The sequence below is a fragment of the Orycteropus afer genome, unplaced genomic scaffold, assembly GCF_000298275.1.
Source record: "Orycteropus afer afer isolate SDZICR_OR568_19922 unplaced genomic scaffold, OryAfe1.0 scaffold00086, whole genome shotgun sequence".
Taxonomy (NCBI): domain Eukaryota; kingdom Metazoa; phylum Chordata; class Mammalia; order Tubulidentata; family Orycteropodidae; genus Orycteropus; species Orycteropus afer.
In genome coordinates, this window is record NW_006921673.1 from 9,456,982 (window position 1) to 9,469,806 (window position 12,825).

The 12,825-nt window shown below is 37.0% G+C and overlaps 1 protein-coding gene across 1 annotated transcript in view; it reads right to left on the reverse strand.

Annotated features, from left to right (window-relative positions):
• SRFBP1 (serum response factor binding protein 1) overlaps window positions 1–12,825 on the reverse strand; it is a 139,305-nt gene that overhangs the window by 33,338 nt on the left and 93,142 nt on the right. Inside the window, exon 4 of the mRNA XM_007942246.1 lies at window positions 5,339–5,410. Coding sequence (XP_007940437.1) covers window positions 5,339–5,410 — 72 coding nt within the window. The remainder of the gene's footprint in view (window positions 1–5,338; window positions 5,411–12,825) is intronic.

Below are 12,825 nucleotides of genomic sequence, written 5' to 3' on the forward strand. Positions count from 1 at the left end.
GGTGTGCGGACTACAGACTTCCGTGAGTGAACAGCCCACCGCTCGGCCTGGAGATCTTGGATTCGTCTTTTGTTGGAGTCAACAACCAGTGTACTACCTGCCAGCCTTGAATTTCTCGGCCCCCTGCGCTTACGGAAGCTAAAGCTGCCACCAGCTCATCTCCTCCAGAGACTTGGACTTGTCGGCTTCTATATGCTTGTGAGCCATTTTCCTAAGATAAATTTCTGTCTCTCTCTCTCTCTCTAAATATATATATACACTTTGCTGGTTTTTGTGTTTCTCTAGAGAACCCAATCTAACACACTCAGTCAATTTCAGACTGCAGAAGTTGGTAGAAATCTTCATCTTTGGCTTTGGTGGTTGGTGCGTAAATTTGAATAATATTAGTATTAACTGCTCTTCCTTGTAGGCGTATGGATATTATCCTATCACTGACAGCATTGTATTTCAGGACAGATCTTGAAATACTCTTTGTGATGATGAATGTCACACCAACTTTTTTTAATTTGTCATTGTTGGCATAGTGCATTATGGTTGTCTGATTCAAAATGGCCAAAGCTAGTCCATTTTAGTGCACTAATACCTAGGATACCGATCTTTATGCATTTTATTTCATTTTGGTAACTTCCAATTTTCCTAGATTCATACTTCGTACATTCCATGTTCCAATTATCAATGGATGTTTGCATCTTTTTCTACTCATTTTGAGTTGTGCTACATCAACCAATGGAGGTCCTGAAAGCTTTACTCTATGCATATCGTTAAGGTTGTCTCTACTCCAAGGAGTCACCTCTTCCCCAAATTTTGAATACCTTCTGACCTGATGAGCTCATCTTCTGGCATTGTATCGGTCAATGTTTTGGAGCTATTCATAAAGTTTTCTAGTAATATATCAGTGTTTCACTGCTATTCATACAGTTTCCCCTAGCCAATTCTTTGAGAAGTAGATGGCCTCTTCCTTCCTCTGAGTCTGCGTTAGCCTGGAAACCCCACTGAAACCTGCCTGCCATGGGTAACCCTGGTGGCATTTTGCAACATGGTGGCACAGCCTCCAGCCTCAAAGCAACATGCAAGCCACCACAGGATAGCAAACTGACAGTCAAGTTTGTCTCCCTTAGTTGTTCATAACCCCTCTGCACCTGCCTACCTCAGGCAATGGCCTCAATATGGAGCCACCCACAAGCGAAAAGCAGGCTCTGAGCCCTGGCCCGCCTACCTCAGGCCCCAACTTTAGTATAGAGTCACCCCCAAGTGCAAAGAAGCCTCCAACCCCCAACCCTGCCTACCTCAGGCCCTGACTGTAATATAGAGCCACACTCAAGCAGAAAACAGGCTCCAAACCTTGGCCCCACCTACCTCATTAGCCTTTAGAGAGATGCAAATCAAAACAACAATGAGATACCATCTGGCCCCAGCACTAATAGCAAAGTTCAACAAGACAGAAAATAAGAAATGCTGTTGAGGATGTGGAGAGAATGGGACTCTCATATACTTCCGGGGGGACTGTCAAATGATACAATCACTGTGGAAAGCAGTATGGTGATTCCTTAAAAAGTTAGAATTAGAAATACCATTTGATGCAGCAGCTTCTCCATCTTTGGCTTTAGTGTTTGATGTGTAAATCTGAATAGCAGTAGTAGTACCTAGTCTTCCTTGTAGGCATATGGATATTATCCTATCACTGATAGCACTGTATTTCAAGAACGAACCTGAAATGTTTTTTCTGACAATTAATGTGACACCATTATCATTTAATTTTTCATTCCTGGAATTGTAAGCCGTATGGAGACTTTGTGATTCAAAATGGCCAATACCAGTGCAATTCAGCTCACTAATGCATAGGATATTGATTTTCCTGCATTTCATCATTTTTGACAACTTCAAATTTTCCCAGTTTCATACTTTATAGCTTCCACATCCCAATTATTAATGTATATTTGCAGCTGTTTCTTCTAATTTTGAATCATGCCACATAAACAAATGAAGATCCCGAAAGGTTAACTCCATCTATGTTATTAAGGTTGACTCTACTTTGAGGAGACAGCTCTTCCTCCACCATATTGTAAGTGTTTTCTATCCCGAGGGGCTCATCTTCTGGCACTGTATCAGACAATGTTCCCCTGCTATCGTAAGGTTTTCAGTGGGCAATTTTTTTGGAAGTGGATCTGGCCACATCCTTCTTTCCTTGTCTTAGTCTAGGAAACCTGTCCAACTTGGGTGACCCTGCTGGTACTTAAAACATTATTGGCAAAGCTTCCAGCATCATAGCAACACACAAGCCACCACAGAAAGAGAAAATGACAGACGAGTGGTAGATTCTCACAACAGCTGTCTGAAAATGTCAGTGTTAGTCCCTTCTCTAAACTCTTATCATAAAGATGACAGGTAGCTAATTTATCCCTCCCTTTTTCTTCATTTGAGACACCCACATGCTAACTTATCTTTCTCCTTTTCTTCATTTCATCATGCCCCCCACACACAGCCATGCATGTTTTCTGAGAGGATTGTTAAGATAAGAATGTATATAGAAATACTGCGTAAGCTGTAAGATGCCCTACAAATTAATTTCTTTTATTCTCTTTGGATGATGAAACTACCCTGAGTATATAGAGATCTTTGTACAAGACTCACTTCCTATTTGGTTATCGTTTATCGAGCTCTTTTGCTGTGACAAACTGAAGAATAATCACTCCCTCCTGCACCACACTCTGCTGCCAACCCTGTTTTTGTTTTATAAGCTCACTTAGGTTCAGAAGAACCTGGATATAATGGAAAGAAATAATAAATAAAATAGTAACCAAGCAGCTGAAATCAAGTAATATGTAGACTGTGAAACTTTCTTGAGCAGGGCTGGATACCCCTCAAAGGCTCTGTCAATAACTTTAATGTAATAGAACAGTTTTCCCTTTCTTTCTCTGCCTTCTTTTTTCTTCCTGTTTGGGGGAAAGTACAAAAGGGGCAGAAATGGAACCAAGCGTTACCTGAAAATATTTGATCCTAAACTTTCTGTCTGAGTTACTACGATAAATCTCATGACCACAAATCAAACCATAAGCAAATATATTTTATTCCAAAATAAGCTTGATAAGCTAACATAGACATCTATTTTCCCACTTTCGGATAAAAGGCATTTCACACCCTGGAAGACTGATGAGAGGCTGGTTGTAGACAGAAAAGGATATCCTAAATATCTGATTTCATATACAGTACGTATAGATTACTCAATACTAACCTTCTAAATAAAAACAGTGTGGTTGAATGGGGGGGGACACCCCAAAAAACCAAGCACAGGGTATTTTATTTTGAATATTTTCAAGTTCTAGTTAATTAATAAATATTGCCATGTTCCACTGTTACAAGTTTAAATGGAAACATAACATTACTAGGCAGCTAAAAATAAAGAGCTTCTCATTCTCACCACAAAATAAACATTAATGAAATACTTTTAGAATTTAGCATAGAAAGTTCAGAAAATTTACTCCAGTAAAAATCTTAAATTATTATTATTTTTTACCTCTTAAGAAAAACCAAACATATTCGCCATATTCCTATAAAATTACCACTAATCCATTCAACATACCAATATTTATCTGTGATACAAACTAGATCACAAATTTAGAAATGCAATAGGGCTCAAATATTAGCCTATTTATATGAATAAATCCTATGATATAAGAATATTTCCTACAAAATTGTGCTAATATAAAATCAAGAATAAGACCATTCTTATGATTCTGGTATTGTTGTTGTTGTTGTTATGTGCCGTCGAGTCGGCCCCGACTCATAGTGACCCCTCCTTGGATTTCTGAGGCAGTATCACTACGGAAGTAGATTGCCCCATCTTCCTTCTGAGGAGTGGCTGGTGGGTTGGAACCGCCAGCCTTCTGGTTAGCAGTCAAGTGCCTTAGGCACTATGCTACCAGAGTTCCTCCCAAAATCACAAAGACAACAACCACCAACTTCATTCTCACCCAAACGAACAAAATCTTCATATGCTGGCCTCCTTACAACACATACTTTAAAATTTAACGTGTCTAATAATCAATTACCAGCACCACCAGTTTGTCATACTATGGTGGCTTACATGCTACTACAAGGCTAGAATCTAAGCCATGAGTATTTCAAACACTAGCAGGGTTCTCTGTGATAGAGAGGTTTCAGTGGTGCTTCCAGACAAAGACTAGGAAGAAAGCCTGGCAATTTACTCCCAAAAATTAGCCACGGAAACCCTATGGATCACAAAAGAACACTGTCCAACTTGCTTGCTATGGACACGCCATCAGGAGCAATCAAGTGCTAGAGGAGGACATCATGTTTGGTGAAGCGAAGCAGCAAGCAGAGTGTGGGACACCATCAACGAGATGGCTTGGCACTGTTGCCACAATGAAAGATTTGAAAACTAAGCAAAATAATGGAAAAAAAAAAATGATCCAGATCAGAGCAGAAATCAATGAAAAGTGAAAACAGAAAAGCAACAGAAAAATCAATGAAACCAAAAACTGTTCTGAAGTGTAACTGACTTCAGTTTTAGCAAAGTACATGGCAATGAAAAAGAGGATATAAAGAACTAGAAGTGATTAAAAAAAAGTGATCAAAAAGTGATTAAAAAAGAAGTAGAAGTGATATAAAGAAGCAGAAGTGATAAAGTCCAAAGTGCAGATGATACAGTTAAATATTCTGACTTTACCACATAATAATGGTATCTCATGTAACTCTTCTTCAGCTTGTTTCTTAATTTGTAAAAAAATGGGATTAAAAATAATCTTTCACAGGGTGAATGCAAGGATTCATATTTCTGAAAATACTTTGAAAAGAATAATAATGAAGATGTTTTGCTCTAATTAGTTAGGTTAATGGACTAATTACTATCTAAAACATGAAATGATATACTAAGTTCAATAAACCTTTAAGGGCCTTGAAGTATGATATCACAGCAAAGCAAAATTCACAAATTACCATAAAATATTTTTAGTGGCCATTCTGGAGCTCAAATGGGAAAATTAAACCAACTCATTGTCATCAAGTTGATTCTAGCTCATAGCGACCCTATAGGACAGAGAAGAAATGCCCCATAAGGTTTTCAAGGCTACGTATTTTTATGGAAGCTACCTCATCTTTCTGCAGAGCGACTGATGGGTTCAAACTGCCAGTCTTTTGGTTAGCAGCCTAATGCTTTAACCACTGCGCTACTAGACCTCCTCACAGGGAAAAGTCACAACGTATTAATAATAATTGATTTCTTGATTAAGTTTTATTTTCAAGGAAAAAGGTGACACACACAAAAAAAATAAAAATAAAGAACTTTTTATGAAACAAATACAACTGATTGCAGATATACCTTTTTGCAGATACTTTCAAAGTTTAAATCATCACCAAGAGCAGATTTAGTTACTTCATCAGGTTTCAATTCCTGTGAAAGAACAAAACAACTTTCAGTTATGAGCCTAAATCTCTTCATATGTCTCACTGTAAGAAAACTTATTAAATAACATCCTAATTTTTAGAAGAAGGTTACTCCTATCCAATTCAATGGCAGAAGTGAGTTTTTTTTTTTTTTAAACACCTACCACAGTAAGAATTTTCATAAAAACCCACTGCCGTCAAGTCAATTTCAACTCATAGTGACTCTATAGACAGAGTAGAACTACCTATGTGGTTTCCAAGGCTGTAAATCTTTCCAGAAGCAGACTCTCACATATTTCTCCTGCAGAGTGGCTGGTGGGTTTGAACTGATGACCTTTCAGTTAGTAGCCAAATGCTTTTAACCACTGTACCATTAGAGTGCCTTAGAATTTTCACGCTACCACAAAAATGATGGCAAAACAACTTTATCCCGTTTGTGATCTATGGGACATTTATCACCCATCAACATTTTTAGCCTCTTAGGTTTCTTGTGAAGCTGATATCCTAGTTATAGTATGTGCAGGGACCCAGGAACCTGTATATCTGAAGAAATGGGCCTCATCCCACCAATCCTACCACATGAGTCTATTTGGGACATATCAAACCAAAAACCCACTGCCATTGAGTAGATTCTGACTCATAGCGACCCCCACTGGGTTTCCAAGGTGGTAAATCTTTATGGAAGTAGATTGTCCCATCTTCCTTCCACAGAGCAGCAGCTGGTGGGTTTGAACTGCTAAACTTCTGATAAGCAGTCACCACATAATGCTATCTAAATCCATATTACTTCAAAAACTATTTTTTCCTCTTGATTGCAGTAGGCTTTCCATTACTGAAAAAAGATGGTATCCAAGAAAAAATTCTAAGCAGAAAATAATTTGGTCATAAAAGAGTTAAGAGCTATCTTCCTAACACAATTTATTTTATTATGATAGAAAATTCAACTGTGTGCCATGAAATTGAGACTAATTTAACTAATTTATTTTAGAAAATTAAAAAAGAGAAAAGCAGAAATAAAAATAAAACCAAAATTATTGGCAATGTTTACATGGTTACAACTTTTATCTACACGCATATGAAAGTTTTCTCTAAAACCTGCAGAAGCTGGAACCTGTAGAAGACGGAAACCTGTCAAGAGAAGGAAAACGAAAATATTTTTCATTAAAATGAGCAGTAAAAAAAAAAAAAAAAATGCTAATACTGCACCCTATCAAAGGTGGAAAACTGAGACCTGGAAAAATAAGGCAGTCCCACTGAGTTCCAGCTCTCACAGATTTCACTATAATTTAAGCTTGATGTGCATTCCATTAAGAGAAGGAGGGATGACTTTAGATCAGACAAAAGCAAAACTGTCTAATGGTTATCAAGTTATTTTATTAACATGCATGAAAAATAACACTTGTGTGGTTTAGTTCATAACATTATTCAGAAAAAAGCTAAACAAAAATATTGCATAGTTGATTTTTTAAAAATCTTTTTATGAATATGAATGTGATGACATCCTTTGTACATATCAGTTTGTGTACTTGTATATTTCCTTCTGAAAAATTCCCACAGGTTCTGCATTGAAGAACTGTGTTGTGTTTCTGGGAAGAAAGTAGAATGGAAAATAATAAAATATTGATGATCATGATCCAAAATAAAAAAGATTAGAAAACATTAGGAATACAAATCTAATTTCATTTTGTATATATTAATACAATTGTAAAAATGTATATGTAAACAAATATATTTATAAACAATTAAGTTAAAAACACATTTTTAAACTGTAAATATATAAATATACATGACAGCACATAACAGTAAACGACAACAAATCTATCTATCTACATATATACAAAATATACATTCCTTATAGGACATATTTCACTTAAAAATGTTTTTAGTGACTTATGAGATAATTCCAGAGATGGGCTCCTTCAGCTACTTTACTGATACAAATTCCAAATTTCAAGAATTGCCCTGCCTTTGTCAACAGGCTGCCTATAAGCTCCTTTTATACCCTGAAAGAAAGTAAGGAAAAAAAAAAGTCTAAACAAAATAATACATTACCCATTCGTTCAGTATTGTCAAGAAATAGAGAATATTACAAACTTAAAAATATCTGTAAATAGAGAAACTCACACCAAATTCAACAGTGCTTTGATTGCTGCTGCACAAGTACCTCAATGCAGGGAGTAGAAAAAGAAGAGTAAGAAAGTGAGAGAAAACTAAGAGAGTGGAGTAAAGGACATACATGAATGACAGGCAAAAACCGCCCAGAAAAGGAAAACTCACTATAAAGCATCAAAATACTCAACTTGGTGTTTCATGGCACTGGCTATAAAGTAGGCCTTGAAAATGAGTGGTTCTTTAGCACTAACCTCAAGAAGATTGCATCCGGGGAGAAACAGATTAATAGGATAGCATTTCTTTCATATGTAACAATAAAGACAAATAAGGAGGGAGAGGAGAATTAAAGACCCCAGTAAGACAAAAGACAAAGAATACATGTAAACCACATCCCACATCATCAATACCTTTGAAAAAAATTTTTTTCACTTCATGATACAAGTTTAATACATACATTAAACATAAAATATACCTTTGCCCACAAAATGCCTATGAATAAAAGGCAACAGTTAAATCCGTTTAAACGTAATATAACAATAAAAAGACACTGAAACAAAAGACAATTGTAATACAGCCCTAGTAACTGCATTGTTGTTGTTGTTGTTGGTATTTGCCACTGAGTCGCGCCCGACTCACAGCAACCCCTCATTGGGTTTCCCAGGCAGTATCACTACAGAAGTAGATTGCCCAATCTTCCTTCTGAGGAGTGGCTGGTGGGTTTGAACCACCAGCCTTCTGGTTAGCAGTCAAGTGCCTTATGCACTATGCTACCAGACCGCCTAGTAACTGCATTAAGGAACCTCAAACAAGAATTCAGGAGTATAAAAATATGAAAGATAAAAACTAAAACACTAAGGACAGAAATGGATAAAACAAAAAGCAATACATCAAGAATTGTGAAGGTATAGGATATAAATGAAAACAAAACAAAATCATTTCAGATAGGGAGAATGGAATAAAATAAAAATTTACTACTAAGGGGCACTGAAGGAAGGCACGAAGACATTCAAGAGAATAAAATAAAATAAAGACAAGGGGCAGAAAGAAAGTGGCAAAGATGTCCAAACATACTTATAATTGGAACAAAAACAAACAATAGTAGAAAACCAATACTTAAAACTGCTATGCTAGAAAACTTTCTGAGGGAAAAAAAAAAAATCCTTAAATCTATATATCAAAAGGGCCTACTAAAGATCTGGTTAAAGTGACTTGGAATAATCAACAAGAGCTATCCTGGTAAAATTATTAGACTTTAAAGACAAGGAAAACAAAATACACAGATCAATTTAGTTATAAGGGTAAGAAAATCAGGGTTGTATCACACATCAAGAAAGCATACAAAGCAAAAACACAAAGCAGTATTTTTAAGGAAGTCAAGACAAGTAAGTGGAAAGCAAGAATTTTATACTCAATCAAATAGCCTTTCAAGTATTAAATCTGTAGAAAAACAGTTTGAACTTGCAAGAACTCAGGGAATACTGTACCCATGTCTCTCTTGCTATATCTTCTATAGAAGGAGCTCCAGCAAGCAACAGGTAACTGTGGTAACAGACTGAGGGTGATCATATATTTGTTTATTTATAGAATCCCTGGGTGGTACAAATAGTGAATGTGCTCTAGTGCTAACCAAAAGGCCCAAAGATCAAGTCCACCCAGTGGTATCTCAGAAGAAAGGCCGAGTGATCTACTTCTAAAAAAATCAGTGATTGAAACCTTACAGAACACAGTTCTACTCTGACACATATGGGGTTGCCATGAGTTTGAACTGACTCATTTGCAAATTGTTGGTTTAGAGCTAGAGCTAAAATAAGTGTGGAGGCAAGAGAAAAAGGTAAACTTTCCGTGTTTTGATAACATATAGATGATGCAATTAAAAGTAGGGGAGAAAGATGAATATAAAAAAATATTGTTGAATACTGTGTCAGTTAGGAGTCAAAGAATACCATTTAACACAGCAACTACTGATATAAAGCAGAAACTACAGGTGACGGAGAAATACAAATACACTAAGGTGAATCTAACCCACTACTCTTAGTTCAAAAAAGGTCAAAATGGGACAAAAAATAAATAAGAATTGTTGTTGTTGTTGTTGTTAAGTGCCATCGAGTCGTTTCCGACTCATAGCGACCCCATGCACAGCAGAACAAAACACTGCCCGATCCCGCGCCAGCCCCACAATCCCTGCTATACTTGAGCCCATCATTGCAGCCACCGTGTCAATCCATCTCGTTGAAGGCCTCCCCCTCTTTCGTTGACCCTCCACCCTACCAAGCATGACATCCTTCTCCAGGGAATGGTCCCTTCTGACAACATGACCAAAATAGGTGAGACGAAGTCTGGCCATTCTTGCTTCCAAGGAGCATTCTGGCTGCACTTCCTCCAGGACAGATATGTTAGTTCTTTTAGCAGTCCATGGTACTTTCAGCATTCTCCGCCAGCACCACAACACAAAAGCATCAACTCTTCTTCAGTCTTCCTTATTCATTGTCCAGCTCTCACATGATACGAGGTGACTGGAAATATCATGGCTTGTGTCAGGCGCACCTCAGTCCTCAAGGAGATATCCTTGCTCCTCAGCACTTGATACAGTTCCTTCGCAGCTGACTTTCCCAATGCTACACATCGTCTAATGTCCTGACTGCTGCTTCCGTTGGCATCGATTGTAGAACCAAGCAACGTGAATTCAGTAAGAATTAGAAGATCTCAATAAGGGGTATTTATTTCAGGATTTGAAGGCACTCTGGTGATGTAGCGGTTAAGGCATTTGACTGCTAACCAAAAGGCTGATGAATTGAACCCACGAGCTGCTCCATGGAAGAAAGATGGGGCAGTCTGCTTCTGTAAAGATTTACAGATGAAAATCCAATGGGAGTAGAGATGAGTTAAAATCGACTTCATCACAGTGAGTTTGGCTTTTGGTATCTTAGGATTTTTTTTGAGCAGCATACCCTCGTTTCAAGTGCACGTGGAACATTTATAAAAACTGATTATATATTAAATCAAATAAAGTATAAATCCATAAAATAAAATATTACAACACTCCCTGATCACAATGAAAAACTAAAAATTAAAGGAAAAACAAGCAAAATGGCCCATTACTTGGAATTAAAAAAAAATACAAAAAACCCACAAGCTTCAATTAAATAACTCCTGGAAAGGGAGAAATATAAACAGAAACTTCAGGATTTCTGAAAACTAATAAGGAAACATTATGTATCACAATAAATGAGAAGCATTTAAACCAGTGATTAAAGGAAAATACCTAGCTTTGAAACACTGATATCAATAAAAATAAAAGAATGAAAATAAATTAAATTCTAAACTAAAATCTAAATACTCTTTATTCGACAAATGGAAAGCAAGACTCAAGGGATTGGTCCAAAGTTCCATACCTATCCGGTAAGACTGACCTTAGTGCTTCTTGGTCAGTATCTTTCTGTTCTATTGCCTCTTTGATATAATACAAATGATCTCTATAGTACTTAAAAGCATTCATGTAAAATTCTACACAAAATTAATTTTTATTTCACAGTTCAGAGTGATGTCATGTGAACATTTAAACAACTACAGACCTTTCACTATAAGAATTACAGGTTTTAAAGAGAAGCATAATGATTTACATGAACTGAAAGTGTTAGTTATATCTTTTAGTGTAAGAATTTCTCTCTCATTTTTTTCATGTAAAGTATTGAGCAAACTAAGTAGAGATCTCTAAAGTAGTTTTGCCAGCTTCCGTGATCTTTCAGAAATAAGTCAGGGAAAATGGAATGAAGGCTCAAAAGAAACATAATACATTTAAAAGATATGCTTAAACTCAATTTGATCTGAATCTAACTAGGTTGGGTATATTCAAAGAAACATTTGCTAGTATAAAGGTGTGAATTTGTTGGGCTAAGTATTAGCAATACCCACTTGTTAAAATCTGTGAAGACTCTTGAGATTTATGCCACTTCAAAACTAACAAGTTACTGTGATATAGTTTCATTGATGCTAATAGAAGATATCAGAGTATCAGCATTTTCTTACCGGTTTTTTTTTTTTTTTAACAAAAATCCAAAGCATCAGACACATGTTGTTGTTGTTATGTGCTGTCGAGTCGGACCTGACTCATAGCGACCCCTCCTTGGGTTTCCGAGGCAATATCACTACGGAAGTAGATTGCCCCATCTTCCTTCTGAGGAGTGGCTGGTGGGTTTGAACCACCAGCCTTCTGGTTAGCAGTCATATAGTAGGCATAAATTTAATAAATCAAATCAATGTAATAAAAACTGAAAGTGCACTTTAGGAACACAGTACCTCTAAAAATGGGGTATTAAGTGGGGAACACTGAGGATGGGGAATACATTTATTTACATCTGTTAAGTTTGGTAATATGGCAAACAATCATAAACTGTTGTTGTTGTTCTTGTTAGGTGCTGTCAAGGTGCCTCCAACCCACAGTGAACCTATGCACAGCAGAATGAAACACAGTGGTCCCATGCCAGCTCCGCGATCCTTGCTATACTTGACCCTATCTATCACTGCTGCCACTGTTGTCAATCCATGTCGTTGAAGGCCTTCCACTATTTTGTGGACCCACCATTTTACCAAGCATGACATCCTTCTTCAGGGAATGGTCTCTTCTGATAACCTGACCAAAGCAGGTGAAACCAAGTTACATTCCTGCTGTCAAGGAGCATTCCGGCTATACTTCCTCCACGACACTGTTAGTTCTTTTAGCAGTCCATGATACTTTCAGCATTCTTTGCCAGCACCACAACTCAAAACACCAATTCTTCTTTGGTCCTCCTTATTCATTGTCTAGCTCTCACATGCATATGAGGCGATTGAAAATATCATGGCTTGTGTCAGGTACACCTTAGTCCTCAAGGAGACATCTTTGCCCTTCAGAACTTGAAAGAAGTCCTTTGCAGGTTGATTTGCCCAGTGCTATACGTTGTCTGATTGCCTGAGTGCTGCTTCCAATGACCTTGATTGTAGAACCAAGCAATGTCAAGTCTTTGACAACTTCAATCTTTTCTCTATTTATTGTGATGCTGTTTATAAGTCCAGTTGTGAGGATTTTTGTTTTCTTTATGTTGAGATGTAATTCAGACTGCAGATTATATTCTTCAATCTTCATCAGTAAGTGCTTTAGGTCAGACTCACTTTCAGAAGCAAAGTTGTGTCGTCATTGTACTGCAGGTTGTTAATGATTCTTCCTCCAATCTTTTTTTTTTTTTTAATTTTATTTTGATTTGGGTGAAGATTTACAGAGTAAATTCACTTTTCATACAGCAGTTCACATATACTTTGTCTCATGCCATTGAC